General features: G+C 43.4%; 1 protein-coding gene across 1 annotated transcript; it reads left to right on the forward strand.

The window, feature by feature from the left end:
- The first annotated feature begins 505 nt into the window (after window positions 1–505).
- cbarpb (CACN subunit beta associated regulatory protein b) lies at window positions 506–17,330 on the forward strand. Its single transcript, XM_030049434.1, is given in 12 exon segments — window positions 506–592; window positions 1,645–1,857; window positions 2,905–2,977; window positions 7,058–7,206; window positions 9,159–9,220; window positions 9,994–10,156; window positions 10,773–10,944; window positions 11,772–11,924; window positions 12,983–13,226; window positions 13,865–14,054; window positions 15,365–16,659; window positions 16,662–17,330. Coding segments are annotated over 10 exon segments (2,676 nt in total). The 5' UTR covers window positions 506–592; window positions 1,645–1,857; window positions 2,905–2,929; the 3' UTR covers window positions 16,862–17,330.
- Window positions 17,331–20,074: the final 2,744 nt, after the last annotated feature.

Consider the following 20,074-nt stretch of genomic DNA (forward strand, 5'->3'; position numbering starts at 1 on the left):
TACACGCACCAGACTCATTTCACAAGCATACCTATGAATTGCCTTGTGTTTGGCAGGTGCTATACAAAACTTGCCTTGCCTATGATAGAGAAAATAATTACAATAATCATAGTCGTGACGGGACATAATATACACCCTCGGGTTTTATTTCTAGTCTATAACCTACACTACACACCTGCAAGCGTAATTGAGCCTGTAATTGAGCGTGCAGTGTGAAATGAATCAATAAAACAGAACAGTGAGGGAAAGAAGAGCGGTAAAGATGGCATATAAGTAAAAAGTAATTAAATAAATATTTGTACACCGTTCCCTCACTAATAGAGGAGAATCTGCGAGGCTTCCCCTAACTTTGATTAGGCTGTGAGGACTCAGCATCAGGACAGTTTTGAGAGGAGCACCTTCAGTCACTCGGCTTTACCTCACCCGTTACGTCACGTGGTGCGTCTCTGACTGAGTGGTGGGTGTGTCTTAAGCATTGGGGTTTCATTCATAAATACTTTTAGCCTTAACATCCAAATTAAAGTGTTCAGCGAGAGTTTAATGTCATTTGCTTTGCCCATTCACCCTTATATGGACCGTGTTAATTGAGTAGGTGAGTGTGTATCTTCGCTGCATGCGTGCATGATTGTTTGTGCAACCCATTCAGATCGCAGGCTACCTTCTGTCGGTGTCACTGCACACTGATGGAAATCATAAGCGCCTGTGAAATATCAAGACGGTGTATTTATTAAGCTTGTGGCACCCGGTGGAGTTAAGCCTGCTTCGTTCATTTTTTTTAGGGTTTACTTTCAGCTAAACTGCACGTGTGAAGTTGAAGATGTGATGTGATTTTTAGCACTGCTTGCAAAAGATGGTCTAAAAAATCCACAAGGAAACTGCTGCCACAGCCAAAGCCGATGCTCACTATTTGATGCGAGAGAAAAAAAAAATGATCGCAGCAGGCTACAGAGCAGTAAGATGCGGGATGACTGCTTAGGCGGGCCCGTTTCTCCTATAATAAACAGCTTATTATGATGTCCGAAGCGAACTTGTCCTAGTCGAGGCATCGTGCTGTGAGCTGATAATAATGGGACAATAAATAAAAGGCTATTCGACAAAAATTCACCGCAAACTTGTGCGTTTTAAGCGTACATGCATCTCGCATGAGATCGAGGAATGCTGTTGCTGCTGTAACCTGAAACATTGTTTTAAGAAAATCAGGAGATCAGCCTTAAAGCTGCAAGATTCGTGCCTCACCATCTGCTCAGTCAACTAATCAATAGGCTACTAGAACAATTTCCATGCACATGATTAATCATTATGCCATTTTCAAATACAGTGACTTAACTTGGGGAGGGAGCAATCGTCCAAGCCAGCAGCGAGCACTTACCAGTAAAGGATTAAGCTACCGGTTGACTTTCTATATGTAGAACCTATTCATACTTTTACTAATGACTGTATGAGGGGGTGGCTGATTTTCCATGGTTGAATCCTTTATTAATGCCACACAGCTAAGAGCATGGCATTATTAGACAGCCATCCCTGGCTAAATGTAATAAGCTGTTTTATCTGGTTGTAGTTTTGTATTTCTCATGGCTTTTGAAATGCAAAACATTCTTCAAGAATCACTCTTCATCATTCTTCATCTACTACTTCTGTCACCAGACATGCAGCAACCCTGCCCTGTTGCTCCTAGGCCACTGGGCCAGCCCTGAAGTGAACACTGCTGCTCAGGTTCAGCCAGCTGGGTGAGAAGAAGTGGCAGAGGCAAGGCTGAGGATGCAGCAAGGGAGCTGAGGAAACAGAGTCACGGCCAGACACACACATACACACACACACACACACATCCAGAGCTGCTGCACACAGCCCTCCATCAGGGTAAGAAACTACAAAGCAGGATGTGTTACTGCATGGAAAGCATTCTGGTCGCAGCCTGATGAGCACCATTCCCGCAATAGTTTTCAGCCTTGGAGGGTAGACAGAGTCAGAGGCTGAGATAGGCTGGCAGGCAGGCAGGCAGTGGCAGCAGCTTACAGGTTGTGGTAATGAAGTTGAGTGGATGTGGTGCAGTCGCTGGCAGGCAGGCAAGGAGTGCTGAGAGCTGCTGCTGGCATGTTGCTTCTCCCCTGCTGGGTGAGTAGAGGTGTTCATCTGTGTGTGTGTGTGTGTGTGTGTGTGTGTGTGTGTGTGTGTGTGTGTGTGGGCGTTTGGTGCAGTAGTAGCAGTATTAATGGCTATCTGTAAGAGGGAACGCATAGCAGCAGTGGTAGCGGCGGTAGTGGAGCTTAGCTGCTGTAGTCACTGCTTAGTAAAAGGATGATATTCTCTCTGTTTGTGTTGATGTGTGTGTGGTAGGGGTGTGTGTGTGTGTGTATGTGTGTGTGAGGTAGATAAGAGAGTCTCTAGGCTGATGTGGAATTATGGATGAAAATTTACAGGAGAGATGCTAACATTTGCATCTTCTGTGGGATTCAACACACGCACACGCACACACACGCGCGCACACACACACACACACACACACACACACACACACACACACACACACACAGGCACACATTCACTTGGAGTCCTTCATGGCTGTTAAGCATTAAACGTTGTTAGGCTAGATTTTTTTGCTGCATTGATTTTTGCAGTGTGCTTTAAAATGTTCAAGGCAGCATGTCAGACCAGATGTTAATGCCTGATAAGATAATACAGAAATGATGACGCCGATTCTATGAATTCACAGAAGTTATTACGCTCTTTCTAGGCATCTGCTGACGAAAATATTGACTTGCAGCTGTGGCATCCAAATTAGTCAGTTTGTGCTTGTCTTTGTGGTTTGATGATCAAGTAGATATTTCCAACAAGTGTAGGGAAACCTTCATTTTCTGCATGCATGTGTGTGTGTGTGTGTGTGTGTGTGTGTGTGTTATCTCTCAGGGGGACTTTCTAGCTGGCTTGGACCATGAGCAATGAGTCTGCCGTCTGGAACATCCTACCAGAAAACTCCACAGTAAGTCTTGCCTTTCACCACTGGGCTATTTTCAAACTTCCTGTGTGTGTTAATCCAGTTCACTAACAGAGCCATACTTTCCCCTCTATTCTCTTCTGGCCGATTGACTGGTTAATAGAGAACATCCTGACCTGGACCTGAAATAATTCAATCTCTGATCTAATCTCAGCTTTAATTTCCCCTCTCAGAGAAATTACAAACTGACGTCAGAGTCTAGCGCTCATTAACACTTGGTGCGCGTTCACCCTCAGAGCGTGCAGCACAACTCAGCACAACTGCAACATTATGTATCTTAATATCTCAAGTATTATGTTGTCTAATGGTACCCTTGGTTATCATGCCACGTCTGTCCTGCCACCCTTAAGGCGCTATTCATCTTTTTATTTATCTAGTTTCAAGCTCACATAAAGCCACAACTCTACATGGGCACAAAGAAGTCTACTCAGGGATCAAAATACATAACATTTTCTGTATTTGCTACATATGAAGGTTGAGACAATGGAAGCTCTTGCTCTAGCAGTGGAAAAGCGAAATCACAATTCTAGCCACTTTGTAGATTGTATAAGTACATTGTGTAGGGATTATGGATGTATGGCTACAATGGACACAAGTTATGCCATTGTTGTATTTGTATAGCATAATGCACAGTTTTATGTATTACTTTCCATGTGACTACTAATTCAGTGTTGGCAGGTTAACTCTTAGATTTAACCAGTATCTTAAAATTTGGGTAAGCCACAATATATTCATCCCAGTATCTCCTGTATTGATATCAAATGGAGAAGAAAGAGGGTAAAGGAAAGGAAGAAGGGTGATACAAAAAGAAATAATTACTATATAAGATTCAATTATATGTTTATAGTTTAAAAAAACTAAGAACTCAGGTCGCTGAGTGGGCGGGTCAGGATGTGGGAGGGGGTCAAAAGATGGATGAGGAGGTGCAGGTAAAATTATAATCTGGAGTACAGGAGATTTAAATGGAAGTTAGAAAATGATTCACAATTGACTGCAATTGAACTTGTTCTTTTTTTTTTTTTTTTTTGAAAGTTTGGTGAAGTTATAACACACTACTGAGCTTATCTGGGCTTCCGGGTACAAATTTCTTTTATGTGTTATGCACTCACCATTTATTTTGTATTTAATTCCATGTCTTTATTTGTATGCAAATGTATGTACATTTATAATTTACCTTTGTGAATAGATGTAGTTGTGTTATGCAATATCAGCACAATATTTCAGTTACTTCACTTTGTTATGTAATGTCTCCTCCATAATGAGAGCAATGGGGAAAAAAGAAGAAAAGAAAAAAAAACTAAACATTGATCAGAAAAAACCCAATAAAAACTATATATTTCTAGATGAACAGTGATGATTTAATTGATTGTAAGGGATATAGGGAATGATGTTGGTGTTGGACTTTTGAGAGCTAGCTGCTGTAATAACACAAAGTCTTTGTTGACCCATCATAGTCCAGTTGTGGCTCCATAATATTTTACACTATCAGATTGAAGGAATACTGACAGAAATACTTCTTTGGCATGTTGACACATATTTACTGGCACTGGATGACATAGATTTCTCACTGATGAGATTTCCATCTCCTTTTCGTGCAAGTTTCTGTGGATACATGAGTATGTTTCAGTAAAGATGTAAAGATATAAAGATTTCAGTGACTTCCTCTGGAAAAAAAAAAAAAAAAAAGAAACTAAATACAAAATTACCAGAATATTGCTGTCTACAGCTATCATCCCAAAGTATTATAGAGTATCTGTCCCACCCCTTGTATGGTTAAGTCACTCAACTGCAGTCCTCCCCTGTGAGAGGCTAAGGTACAGACAGGTTAATAGCCCTGGCATTCATTGATTAATTGCACTGTGGCGTTTATAGATTCACTGTATGAGCGCACACCAACCAGTGGGGCTAAATCAATCTCTTGAAGCTGCATGGTGTAATTGGGAAGGTAATACATCTGCACAGCATGCTGTTCAAGGCCAAGCTACAGCTGATGTGGCGTGGCAGCACATCATGTCGCGAATCAGACATCCGATTCAGAGCCTCTCGTATCTGCCAAGTTCACTTTCATGTGCAGCACAGAATTTTTCAATGCACTTTGCACTTTCAAGCATGATTGCTTGTTATTATAGCCTATTACTAAAATGTGATATTTGCGTCTCTGCGCTGAAGCAACATTTTCTAGGTTTGGGGGGAGCTAGAATAGGCTACTGTGTCAGAAGTAACAGGTGAGGCATGAAATGACAGAAAATGCAATGTTGTGTAGAGAGTGGAGGTGTTTCATCCAGCTTTCTCTCCCTTGAATCCCTCGGCTCAAAAAGGGATTGAGGGAACAATCAACCAGCAGCCTGGCTAAAAGTAGTTTCCACAGTGCTTTTGATGTTCATGTGGGAAGCTTTTTTTTGTTTTTGTTCCCCTCTCTCTCCGTCTCTTTTGTTCTCTAAGCCCAGTGTACCTAACATCTAACCTTAGAACTGAGCACACCTGCTTTCCTTACCTTTATCTCCTTTTTTCTTCACCTCACAGCCTAATCTAAAATTTTCGTTGCCTTAGTGTGTAGTCACCAGCCTCACTTCTCCCGTGAGTCATCTTGAGTGTCCCGGAATCAAAAATAAAAGGTTACCTGATCTAAAAAGCTTACTTGGCGCAAAATCAAGGCCAATAATTTGACACTTCTGTTCTATGATGTTATGTGTGTGTGTGTTGGAGGAAAGGGGAAGTTATGAATATGCATGCACTTTGTATGTGGGTTCACCGTTGCTGCAGTGTCAACCTTGTACATCTCACCTTTTTTTGCGCTCACATCTGTTTCAAATATCAGAGAAAAGACACTGCAGAAATCATCAGCTGAAGCCAAGATGATAGTTCAGCGATGTATTATGCTATAAATCCCTCAGACCTCATGCAGTACTATATACAACTCAGCAGGATTAGGTCTTGCACCTCCCCTACTGCACATGTATTAAGCATTTGCATGGTGTAGGAATGCCAGCATTATAAAAATCTAAGTCTACATAAAGGCAACAAAAAAACAGTTGGGAAAAATCTATTAAAGTTACATTGAGAGAAAAGTATTCTTAGAATTTATTCATTTTGAGTAAGGGGCTCAAATTACTTGCAGCCTATAGAATATTCAAAGCTAAACCATACAAAGTGGCATCTGACAAACTGCATGGATGTCTTTTACCATTTGCACCATTTCCTGTTTCACTGTGGTATAAATATGTAAAATCTCTTTACATGGGGGAAAACCAGTGAGCTTTAAAGTCAGAGGAGACAGATGACAGATAAAACAGATTACAGGTAACAGATATTAAAAAAGCCCATAAGAACTTGAAAATACAACAACGCACAAAAGAAGCGCTTATTGACAGCAACCTAGAAACTTAGATGCCTGTACTTTGCCAAATATCATTGGAGTAACAATTGGAAAATTTGTATTCTGGTCAGATGAGACCAAATTGAACTTTTTGGCCATGTAAACAATCAGCATGTTTGATGATAAAAGACAATTCCATATAAGGAAAAGCACCTGATACCTGCAGTACAATATGGTGGTGGATCATTGATGCTTTGGGACTGTTTTCGCTGCAAGCGGTGCTGAGCCTCGTGTTAAAATCAATGGAATAATGACTCTTACTGCCAGGATATTTTAGTCCAAAACCGGGTTGCTAGAGGGTTGCCTTGGCCATAGATAGACCCCAAATATACATCTAAATCAACACAGAAATGGTTGCAGTTTTGGACATCTCAGTCTGCAGACCTAGTGAAAACCTTTGGGCTGATATGAAAAGGACAGCCCACAAGCACAAACCTGAGAATATCAAGGATCTGGAGTCTGAGCACTCTAAGATCCTTGTAGAAGTATCAACCTTGGCAGGCATTACGGGAAGCTGCTGGGCTGGCTTCACCACATAATAATGTGCTGATATTTTTTTTTATTTATTTATTTTTTATCTTTGTTGTTCAGAAAAAAGTACCAATATTTCCTGGGCCCCTCTATCCATCTATCCATCTATCTATCTATCTATCTATCTATGTTCCCATACCCGTCCCTCTGTATGTCAGCAGACCCCATTCGAGGCTGCAGAGCAACAAGATGGCTATGTGCTTCTCCTGGTGATCCTCTCCATCTTCCTGGTGGGAACACTGATCTTCATCTTTGTCCTCCTCATCGCCTGTCGTCGCTGCTGCAGGGAAGGGCGACGCTATGCTAGGTGAGGTGCCTTTACGCTTACATTTGGGGCATTCAGCTAACCCCCTTATCCAGGCCAATGAGCGCAGCAGCACGAGAGGAAAACTCCATGATCACAAGAAAGAAGGGCTTGGAAAGGAGTTATAAAATATGAGCTAATGAGAGAGGTGTGAGGGTTTTGCTTTTGGTGCACGAAGGTAAACACACTTGTGTGCGTATATTCAAGTGCACAGTTTGTTGACAGAAACTGCTCTTCCCGAGCTCACACTCAACGACTTATTTAGAGATAAACTGGTTTCCACTCTCGCTGCATGTAATTGCACAGTAAATAGGGCTCATTGTAATTGCAAATGAAGCTAACCACTCGTATGCTCCTGTTTGCTCCACCCAGTGCATCTCGAAATCATCTTGAGTTGAATTCATGTAGAAGCGGCGAAGCTATTCACTTTGGCAGTTTGTGCGCACACAGTCCTGTCACTCAGAGACACACAGGCAACGCGGGGAACTGCTGAGCAACCTACAGCGTTTTTACAGTAACACAACGTTGGGTCGCAGGAGGTGGCAGGACCTACTGATGTAACCCAATACAGTATCGTGTAAGCATTGGTGAAGCCGGATGGCACGACACACTAACTCACTATGGAGCTGTGCTGTTTGTGTGTCGAGACCCCCGCAGCTCTGTTATGAAAACACCATGATGGAAACGCATACAATATTCATGCTCATTTATTTGTGATTCATCTGTGTTCATTCAACGGTAACACACATACCCTCAAGATGCTTTGTCCCTTTTCTACAGCAGCAGGCGTCGTCACCAACACTTGAATATGAGAACACAGCAGCTAGTTCCAGATAAGCAGAGAGTGCACACAGGCTGAGACGGGAAAAGGCGAGGCTAGCCGGGGGAGAGCAGAGGAGAATCGTGCAGACTGGTACAAATGATGAGTGTAATGAGATTTCATAGCAGCCATCGGCGGTGATTAATCTTGCGTCTCACCCAGCCATGTGTGCACACAGAGAACACACACACATACACACACACACACACACACTAGGGAGGAAAGGGGCACAGAGGAAATGAAAGAGAGAAGAAGCACAGATCTGGGTGGACAGAGAAATCCCTCAAGTCATTCATGCACACACTTACACACACAACTCTTTGCACCGCACAAAGGAATCAGATGGAGAGAAATGATGGGGAAGAGATTTCACTTTCTTCCTCCTGCTTCATAGAGCAGACTCTGGGTGTGGGATTTGAGAGGCACGCGTGGAGGATCAGCGACAATTAAAGACGATATCAGTGGAAGGTTTCTCCTCCTTCAGAGATATCAGGATTCTTTCTGCCGCGATCTGAGCGGCTGCGTCGTCCTGATAATCACAACATTTAAGATGCACAGTGGATCCTTTTGCCATGTAACAGGCTGTAGCTGTAAACTGGAATTTTTCACTAAACTGAATTGCCAGGTTAAAATAAAGACAAAATAATGCAGCTCTTTGCATGGCTTTACAAAACAGGGAGATGATTACACTGCACTTCCTTTGTGCCTGTAAATGATGAGTGGAAACTTGCAATCCAATAAAGCACCATGCTTTATCAGTTCAAGAAGTCCCCTGGCCCTCAAGGTTATCAAGTTACTGGCAATGGATTATACAGCCATCCAGCCAGACAACAAAAGCAAGGACTATGTAGTGACTGTGTAGTTCTACTGGCCTTGCCCTTTCTTGTCGTAGCTACATCTCTGTGGTGTTTGCTTGTATGTGTACTTTAAGTCCAGTTGAGTCAGCCGGTTGTGATGAAAAGTCAAACAGCACCTAAGCGAAGGCGTGCCTTATGAGCGCTGAATGATCTTAGGGCCTTGTCCCATGGTAGCCCATGTGGTCGCCTGTACCAGCAGGGCTCCACAGATGAAAGCCACAGACTTCACGGGTAATCATGTCACAGCATTGATCTGAGTGTTTCTGTGTGTGCCCCAGGGCCAGCGATGACCCCGAGAAAACCAACACCACCTACATGGAGGAGTCTCAGCCCACGCATGGTGAGAGAAAAAAAATGGGTGAGGAGGGAAGGGAGGAGGAAGGGAGGATGTGGGCGAAGGAAAGAAAGAGAAGCAGAATGGGGAAAGTGAATGAGAAGGAGGAATAATGGAGGAATAATGGAGGTAACGGGATGGAGGGATACTACAGGCAGGCATGTTCTTTTTTATCTCGTCAGCATAAAAGCATGATCACTTCCATCATCATATTGTGATCCCAAACCAATTAGTTTTAGCATTGTTGCCATTCCTGGAGTTCATTTTGAAAATTTTGAGAGCAGGGAATGCACTCCATCTCCAGTAAAAACGATTTATTAAAAGGCACCAACAGCTTGGCAATAAGCTGCTTTTGAAAAGCTTTTTTTTTTTTTGTTTTCAATCAGCATTTTGCCGTATAACCATACAAACTCTCTGGAAAAGTGTCTGAACATGCAATGCTTGACTGCGCCGATACAGTTAGTTGTGAATGTATATCTGGGTTGACTTAGGACAGATTGCTCCTTGAGCGATGGTAATTCTAGAATACATTTCAATATATTAAACATTGCCCATAACTTTGGGCAAAGCAATATTTGTGCGCAATAAAATATGTGAAAAATGTGAAATCCTGAAGAATAGTCTGTATTCATACACTCTAAGTTACCTTGAATAACTCCCACCTCTCACTCTCTCGCTCTCTCTCCGCCTTTCTGTCTCCTAAACTCTCACTCTCCTTGTATGTATCTATCTGTCGACCAATCTGTCTGTCTGCCTCTTTCTCCTTTATCACTGGGCAGAAATCACCATCAGGGTAGATGAGTCGGACTGCCTGTCGGTGGCCAGCTCTCATGACCAGGAGACCGAGCGCTTCCTGTCCACGGGCATCACAGGACGCCGTGTCTCTTTCAATGAGGCGGCGCTCTTTGACCACAGCAAAAAGACCCAGGAGAAAGGGCGCAGGTAAATACACATTACAATACACGCAAGCTCACAGAAATCCGAAATCTCCGTACTTTTCAGTACAATTCAGTGCACAACTCCTATCACTTTCCATGACTTTCCAGCTCCATTCCTCTTCCACAGAGATCAAAGAATGGCCCCGTTTTGCTGTGCCTATATCTCACTGATATGGTGGTTAGTTAAGGGTTAAGTGAATGAATTCAAGAATGCATTATGTATGCTATGGACACAAAGAGCTCTGACTCTCACTATCTCTCATTACTTCTCAGTGGCCTACTTTTCTCAAAGAATCCCACCTAAGCCTGATATGCAAATGCCTCTGAAGGAAATATTCTGTATCTGCTGCGGGCTTGAATTCAGATTTGTTTCACTTAACTGTTTAGGGCTAAGCTTTTATGATGAATTATGCTCAGAAAAAGAAATATGAAAAGTCTAGTTGAATGGCTTTGGGCACATCAAGAGTTGCATGCCAGTTACAGGGCTTGTCTTGAAAGGATTTGTCGTTTTGTAATTGCATGCCTGTTGCAATATAAGCAGTGTGATGTGTGTGTGTTTAGGTTTAGGTATGTGTGTTGCATTCCTCTTTTTTATTTAACCCTTTGTTGTTCACCCTCAGGTACACTCTGACTGAAGGAGACTTTCACCACCTGAAGAATGCCCGGCTCACACACCTCCACATCCCCCCGCCAGCCCTCAAGATAGTCACCATCCATGAGTGTGAATCAGCCGAGAACACCATTACCATGGCAACACGCCCCGCCGCTAAGTCAGCGCTTTCCATCTTCCAGGTGACAAACCTGACCTGTTATTAGTCCTGATGTGTCGTTTGTCATGAAGGGCCAATTAGAACATCAATCACTTGGCTCAGCACAAGAAAATTTATCAACTTAATGTACCCCAAACACGGGGATCATGGATCTTTCAGCCTGCTCATTTCAGCGGGCCATGTGAATTGATTTCCCATTTAGGTGAGGTGCTTAATCACTGCTGCTGGGCTGGCAGAAGGGGGGGAGGGGGGCATCTGAACTTGATATTCGTTAATAGATGTAGCCTAGATATTTTATACTTAAAGCGGTAGTTTGGATTTTTACCCATAGTGGTATTTGTTGTTCTATGCGAGTATAATACTGTACACCCACAAAGTTTGGTCTATTATTAACTCAGGGGGCTGAAAAGAGTGTTGGATGTGAAACATGTGTTGTTATGCATCCTTCAGAAGAATTTGTCAATCCTTAAGCTTTGTGCCACCTCTCAAAATCGTGTTGTTTTGCGGACTCTAGATACTTTATTCATTTTGGAGCAGTATACTCCCAGTGAAGCTCCCATTCTTGCATCAGGGAAGGAGTTAGTGGACCAAACTTTGTGGATAGATTACACTCTCGACCAACAAGTACAACTATATGGGGGAAAAAAATCCAAACTATCTCTCTCTTCGATCACTTTTCCACAGGAGCTATTCAGTGGCCAACAGTAAACTGTGCTTGTACCAAGCAGGGCATTTCTGAAAGCATGGATTTTCATCATCAAATGATTAAAGAAACTGGTTGAAAGGCTGAGAAAAAAGTGAAAGTTTATGTGTGCTATTGTTTGTGCTTTTGTGTTTTGTTGTGTTCAGCCGATGCTGTGCCCCCTGCCACAAACAGCACTGACGAGCCTGAGTGCCAGTCCTAGTTCCGCCCTTCCCGGGGACGCTTTCAATTCTGTGGTGGACACGAGCTTCAGCGAGAACGCCTCAACCCCCAGCACCAAGGAGCCAAGCTCCAGCTCTGTAAGTTACCACCCACGATGTGTTGCATGTCACAATATCAGGCCATTACTTATAACTTTTTATTTATGTCACACAATTACGACGTTGAGGTATAGAAGTCCAAATATCTCATACCATGTGATTTTTATGCAGTAATGAATGTCAGGAGGCAAATTGAGGAGGAACCATTCATCCAAAAGACAAGAAAAGATATTTTCCCATTTACCCCTAGTGCAGTCTATCCATATACATAGTGAATAGATTCAGTGAGGTTTAAAGTTTGCTGTGATCTTTCCTGTCTTCCAGCACCCCAATACAGTGTTGCTGGAGGGGTATTCGCTTGTGGACTTCAAATTGTCAAAAAAATACATGTGAGAAACTCAACAGCAATACCTCTTTCCCAAAACAATGACACAGAAATCCCAGAATAATCTACAGCTCCACAGAGGGGGACTATTTGCTGCAGAAGAACACTGACAAACTGTATCTGCCAGCCCCTAAGGAGTATGAATTTGGAGTAGATGGATACATTTTGCCGGTGGGCAGATTGCAACAGACTGGAAACCTCACCAAATCACGTGTCTAACTATCTAACAAAGTGTCTGGATGGATAGACTGCACTAGGAGTAAGCAGGGACCATATTTTTTTTTGTATTTTAGGTGAACTGTTCCTTTAAATTCTACTCATTAAACAGACATGGATGCAAAGACTTGCCTTAGACATGGAACTGAGTGCACATACAAATCAAATTCAGCAGCTCATGTTTTGAAAACAGAGGGGAAACCACGTACAAGGTCAACATGGAGTTTGTGGAGTTAATTATTTGTAGATGAATAATTTGCAAGTCGCTCAGTGAGTAGGCCAGCCAGTTGGCCAACGAGACAGTCACTCAACCAGTGAGCCATCTCTAAAGAGGTTAGAGGGTCAGAAAGCCTGAGGGAGTGACAACAGGAATGGTAGTTGATGGGTAAACAAAAAAGACCTTGTGGAACAGCGCTGTCACTGGAGATTATCCACACACCACTGGTCCTAGCAGGTTTTTCTGTTTTTCTTTATGACTGCATCGTTCTCTCCTCAGATTGAGATGATGGGAGCGGGGCCCCCGGGCAGGGGCAGTCCAAGCAGTGTTAGCGTGGGTGAAGGGGCAGCAGTGGGGGGCGTTGCCCCTCCTGGTGGTAGTGCGGCAGGAAGCCAGGGGCCCATGCTGCAGTTCTTCACCAAGCTGCGGCGCCATGCCAGTCTGGAGGGGGCCAGTCCCTACTTCAAAATCAAGAAGTGGAAGCTGGACAGCAGCCAGAGAGCCTCAAGTCTGGACACCAGAGGTAATGGAGCCTTAGCAGTACACAGTGTATTATTTTCAGCCACATTATTTTAAGAGTCTATCTGCCAATGCATCAGAAATTGGTTGGGTTGAATACGTATAGCATTTCATGTTTGATATTGGTAGTGATCATGGAAAATTATTATTTAAATTTCTTTCTTTGTTGGATTTCTATTTCTGTTTGCTGTCTTTGGTGTTGTTCCCTGGTAAACAGACAATTGTTAAGCAGGGGGCTCCAGCAACCAACTGTGAGAGGCCTTTTGGCTGTCAGTAGCTGGATACCCACACACACATACACACACACACTCTCACACTCTCACACACTCACAACAGATGGCTCAGTGACGCAGAGTTTGGTCCTTCCAGGGCGATCTGAGCCCCTGACAGAAGCCTTCCCGCCGATCCCCTCCATCCTATACACACACACACACCCTCCTTCCTGCTTTTCCCCAAGCCCCTTTCCTCTTTCATACCAAGGGACCGGCAAAGATCATAAAATCCCCCTCTGAAATCTTGACTGTTGCTGGAAGCTATCCCCTGAATTAAAAATGTCACCTCAGCCCAGCCTGCTTCCTCTTGTTACACAATAACGTGACTTATATAATTGACCATTCATTTCTCATGTCCGGTGTGTGCCAGGCTCGCCCAAGAGGAGGCAGTTCCAGAGGCAGCGAGCCGCCAGCGAGAGCATGGACCAGGATGACAATGATGCACATCACATAGACCTCATCCAGTACATCGCACGCACCCAAGACATCACCTTCTGTCCCAGCCAGCCCTCCACCCGCCTCCTGTCACCTCCCTCCACACCACCCCCCTCCCTCGGCAGGTATCTTTAATTCCCTTGCCATTCATCCTGTCCACTGCTTTGCTTGCTGTCATTTATTTAACTAAAAAAAAATTTATTTAACTAAAAAAAAAAAAAAAAAAAACTTATGGTAATGATTTACACTATTGCTTTGCTTTATACAGTAGGCTGCAGCTCTAAGTTTCCCGTTCTCCACCGTTTTGCAGTGTGGATTTATAACAGACCTGGTTTTAAGCAGTAATTGCAAGTAATTCCAAGGTCTTTGCTTTAAGCCCGTCAGGACAATTCAGAGATGTCATGTGGAATACATTTCACATGACATATCCACATATCACAGAGAAGTATGCTAAATTAATTTGAATATTGACCTAATTTCCTGTTTTTTTTTTCTTCTTCTTCTTTTCTTTCTGGCACGATCTACATTGTGCTCTCACCCATTTGGCACACGTAGGTGCCAAATGGGTGAGAGCACGACATAACAAGTACTTGAGCACTTGCAAATACTATTTAACCATGGTCTGATCTTAAAGTAATAGCAATATCACTGTAAACAAGAGCTCCCGGAAAACCAATCCCATGATTGTTAGCCACATGAAGGGGATTTCCAGAGTGCATTTTTGGAGGAATGAGTTGAGAACTGGGACACAGAGCTTATTTCTGGCATAAGAATCCAGCCCATTCCATCGCTGACGTGGTGTGATGATGTCATCCTGTCCAGAATAGTTTGAAGTTTCAGTTATGACACGGTAGAGTTTGCCAAACTTTTTTTTTTTTAATGTGGTCTTTAACAAAAATAACCACTAACCCTAACCCTCAAACTGTTTTCTTTAATAATAATTTATTTTCACTGGAATTTATTTCCATTTTAATGGAGGTATTCATGAATGAAAACAAAACCTTTTTTTTTTTAATCACATTTCCTGCATATGTTTGCAAATATTTGTTTCTTTTGAAATAAATGTAATTTCCTGAAAACTGCCTTGAGCTAACAGTTAATTTTAGCTCATATTTTATATTTATTGCTGGAAACATAACTCAAGTCAGCTTTTTTTTTTTTTTTAACACAGAAGGAGGGAAATTCTAGGAATGTTGAATAACACGGCATTTCCATTCAGCTGGGTTCAAGAAAATGCAACAACCATACCAAGTCATGAAAATCACTTGTACTGTGAACACAGCCATGGCTCAGACAAATACTTTAGGAGGGTACTTGCTCCGGAACTGACCTTTGTTTTATATGCATGCATGTGTGAATGTGTGTTTCTCCCTCTCCCATTTTCTCTCCTTCTTTCACTCTCTTTCCTCTTTCCATGCCTGTGTCTACATAACAGGTTAGAGGTAGAGGTGATGGTGGAGCCCAGCTGCAGCCATGGTGGTCAAGGGGTGATTGGCCTGTCCCCTGATCCCCAGGACGAAGCACTGAGCCTGGCCAGAAAGGAGGGTGCAGACCCTTTGGAGCCCCTAGATTCCCAAGACCCGCAGGCCCTTTATAGAGACATCTGGACCCTCCGTGCATCACTGGAACAGTACGCCGCTTCCGACCAGAGCAGCAACAATGACAGGAACTCTGTTTGCAGTGATGCTGACAGCGTGTGTTCGCTGGGAGGACGCACGGAGACAGAGAGAGGGGGGCTTCCCAGCTACCCATCCCAAGACTTGGGGGATGAAGTGGAGGGTGGAGAGGAAGACAAGAGCTTGACACTTTACGAGGGGTTTGGGGTGAAGGAGGTAAAGAAGAGGAAGCAGGACAGCACAGAGTCAGAGAGAGGGGCCAGCGATGGGGAATCCGGGACCCGTAAGCTGCTGCAGATGGACAGTGGCTACGCGTCAATAGAGGCTCCATCTCGTGGCCCAGAGGACCTTCGCCTGTTTGGGAGCAGCGGCAGCGGCAGCCCTAAAGACAGAACAGCCCTCGAGCGAAGGCACCACTTCACCAATGCAGGGCGAACTGGCACTATCGGTGAGAGCTTCGAGTCTCATCTCTTTGAGGAGGAGCCAGAAGATGAGCTGTTGTTAGGGGCCAGTGGAGGAGCTCCCATAGAAACAGGTGTTGGTCCATTGGGCTGGTCCCCATATGGTCAGATGTTCAAACCAGGGGAGGCTGCGCAGCCTTCGCCCCAACCCCCAACACTGCACCGACGAGATTACAGCATAGATGAGAAGACAGACGCCCTCTTCCATGAGTTTCTCCGCCATGACCCTCAGTTTGACCAGCAGGAGTCACCGTTGAGGAAGCACCGATCCCGTATCCACCTTCGAAAGCAGTGGCAGCGACACAAACAGTGGAGTGACCCCGGTGTCCGGCACTACCACTCCTCTTTCGAGAGACAGCGAACCCCTCTGCGGCGAGGCGACAGCGTGAATTACCCGCTGGACACAAGCTACCACAGTACGCTCCCACGCATCGTCAGTGCGCCTGACGAGGAGGCCAGTGATGGGACTGGCAGCACTCCTGAAACTCCAAAGATGGAGGCCACGACTACTGAGGGCGGGGGGAAGGAGAGGAAGCAGGGTGTCAAGGCGAAAGGTGAGGGAGACAAAAGCATTGTCACAGAGGAGGAGAACCAAGCGTCCCGTTCTCCTCCTCCTCCTCAGGAGGACAGCAAACAGCCCGGAGTCCCTCCTGAGCCCCTGATGAGCGCTCGCCCCCTCAGCTCCCTGACTCCTCGGGCTATGGCCCTCAGACCATCACAGCTGAGCTCACAGACAAACTGACTGCTAACCTGGACGAGAGGCTGTACATGGGCCTTCGCAGGACCAAGGACACAGCGACTGAGTGTGTGACCGTGACGGCCACACACGCGTCTCCTGACCACAGCCCAGTGTAGCAGGGCTCCAGTCGTCCTCCTCATCAACCTCACTCCTGCTGACACACACTTTTCTTTCTGTTTGGTTTCTGTCTTGCCTCAGTCTCAAAACACACATGTCTCTCTATATACAGTTTGAATGGTATAACCCAGACCATTAAACATCCACCAAAAGGTTTGTCAGTCCAAGAATTAAAGATACACACAACTCAACTGGGAAGAAATGAACTCACAAGCAGTGTCTCTTTTATGCCTATTATCATTGCAACCTCCTAATTCTTACTATCTTACAGTCTGCTTACAACAAAGAAAGCCAACATAAAAAAGGGACATGGCTCACATTTCACCAACAATATAAAATTTAATGGTTTCGATGGGAATATGTGTTTGTTTGTTTCCACATTAATTGTCTTTGTATGTGTCCGTAGACTACTTACTATCTACTTTTGTGTCTCTACTGCTGTCATTCCTTTCTCTCCTCTCCAGTAAGCTGAGAGCTAGTATGCACTAGTTGATCCACTGTGAAACCAGGTGCTATTAGACATGTAGAAATCGATAGATCTGGACACAACAGGCACCTGCCAGTCCTTCTCATGAGCTGAAATACTAGCTATCCATAATAAATTTATTTACGTTACATGAGACACGGTTTTTCCTGATATATTCCAGGAAATTACTTAAGTCCCTGATATTGTAAAAACATGACTTGGGCTGAATTTCTGAGGAAATTCCACTGAAATATGGAGTTGTTTACTCATAGTCATTCAGACTGTTTAGATAGATGGATATGGATCACTGAGTTAGCATAGGCTGAAAAATGTTTGTTTTCTCATAGAAATGGTTCTCTTGGAATTGAAGATATCCTTTAATTATTCTTGTCACTGAGTATTGGCTTTAGAGGTCATAACGTTTCTATTTAAATTTGATTTTCTGAAGTGCAAATGCTTTTGAGCTATGTGATGATTGTGTTTTTCCAATGTAATTTTCTTTATTTGGTTTCATTCACTGTAATATCGTCTATTTTTGCTTCATTGCTGCATTGCTTCCTTTTTAATGACAATGAAAACTGACAGTGTGGCAGGTTGAGAGCAGCTTTACAGACAGGTTGGGTACCTCATTTCTGTGCCAAAAATAAATGTGTATATAATGGCATCTTAACAAGGGTACGGTGGGACTAGGTAGACACTTATTAGCACTTGAGATAATCAAAGTTACAGAAATGACAGTAATTTCCGACTCAATAAGATATAACTCTTGGTACTCTGGGCATCACTGAGAAAAGGCTCAGGTTGAGTCTTACATGTTTACAGCCATGAGGCGGGCAGTGACATTAAAGCTCTTTGAAAGGGATTGATGCTGCCCTTGCAGACATTAGTGTTTATTGAATTTCTTTATAAGAAAGGCATGCTTTCTCATGCATGAGGCTCACTGAACAGGCTTTATTTGTCCACAGCTTACATTCTTTATGTTTTGCCTCTTCTTCCCTTCCTTCTCCTGAGAAAGTTGACAGCACAGTACATGCCTCCCTTGGGGCCTGGGGACTGTACTTCCTGCAAGCTTATAAAACCAGTTTCAACTAAGATGTTTTTGTAGCAAACTCCACTATTTTTTTTTCTCCTCTGGTTTCCTCTGTGCGATTAAAGTAAACCAGTGCTGTCATTCAAAAGAAACCACATTTGCAGATTAGGTCTTGTGGGCAAAGAATGCAAGGCATGGCAAGCCTGTTGAAGAATAACATTGACACACACTTGCTCTGGAGGTGAGGCTACTAGTGGCAAGACGTAGAACTGCCTTCGCATCCTTGGCAGCAGAAGCAGGCTCAGTGTGACCCAGTTTTGCTCATAAATTGTCATTCTCAGAGGGGCTGTTAGGCTCTCCCTCTCTCCCACGTGCAGCGAGAGGAGCCTCTGCAGAAGATGGTGTTGAATATTAATCAAAACAGGAGGAAGTCCTCCTTTCATCCCTTCTGTCGATTCCCTCACCTAGACATATCGTGCAGCACAGAGAAATCACTCGATAGAAAAGGAAAGGAAACTAGCTATTATTGCACTCTCTTTGTTTGGATGTGATCGTGGTGCTTCTTTCCAGCCTGGCCAGATTAGATCTCTCTCCTGTTGTGTGACATAAGTCTCCTCTTGTGGATAAGTGGACTCTGAGGCAGAAGCTATGTCTCTCATTACGAAAACAATGACTGAGATGAAAAGAGGTGAAGAGAGGTGAACTCAAATGGGTCTGCGGAGTGGAGAGGATAGTGATTTTGTGCTCCCACTCCTTTATCTTACATTTAGGTCCCACACACATTCAGAGCATGAGCCACAATGGCACCATGGAGAACACAATGTGCTCTGATCAATCAGCATAATTTTGCGCAATCAAATGTCCTTTTTATGAGGATGTCCATCAACATCAAGGACACACTATCCTTAAGCCTGTCTCAGTTAAGATTTAAAAAAAAAAAAAAAAAAAAATCCCAGATGCTTCCATGGTGTTAATAATTACTCAGCAAATTCTGACAGCTCTGGAGAGAGGAGACGACAGCTTTGTTTTTTTGCAGATCAGCAGCCAAAATGCCTCAGAGTTGACTCAGAACAAGACCATGAAAATAGAACGACTGCAACAATTCAAAGAAAATGACTTGGAAGGTCGAGTACAAACTAGTACATTTGTACAAAGATAAAACTTTGTTGTGTATACAAGCACAATTTCCCAGGAGCTAGAATTCAGTAGGTTTAGACAGATACTGTATAACTGGGACACTGTGGTAAACAATGTTTGCATACTAACCAGTAGCCTGTTAAATGCATAGATGCATAACTGTGCATAGGTCTGCATGAGTTAACATTTTAGTACAAATCTCCATGTTTTCTCTGACTTACAGCACGAAGATATCAATTCCATGGTTAATGCTCATTTGTTTGAGGCAGAATTTAAAGCATTGGTATGACTAGAGTTTGTATTTTATGGAATCTACTTTTGTTTAAGAGTCCTGCTAGGATACTGTAATTGATGAGATTTTGTGAAACTTATTTCAATGAAAGTAAAAAAAAAAGAATATATTTCTGTATTTCCTGCTTGTTAGTTAACTGCTTAATTTCTCGAAAAAGAAGAGCTTTCTTAACAACCTTGCTTTTGTTGACCCTGATCTATTGAGCCGTGAGGGACCAAATCATATAAAACATTACTTTAGGGTTGTTTTCCAATCAGTGAATAAATGAATGAAGCGTAAATGGTCCT

Source organism: Myripristis murdjan, chromosome 4 (assembly GCF_902150065.1).
Source record: "Myripristis murdjan chromosome 4, fMyrMur1.1, whole genome shotgun sequence".
Taxonomy (NCBI): Eukaryota; Metazoa; Chordata; class Actinopteri; order Holocentriformes; family Holocentridae; genus Myripristis; species Myripristis murdjan.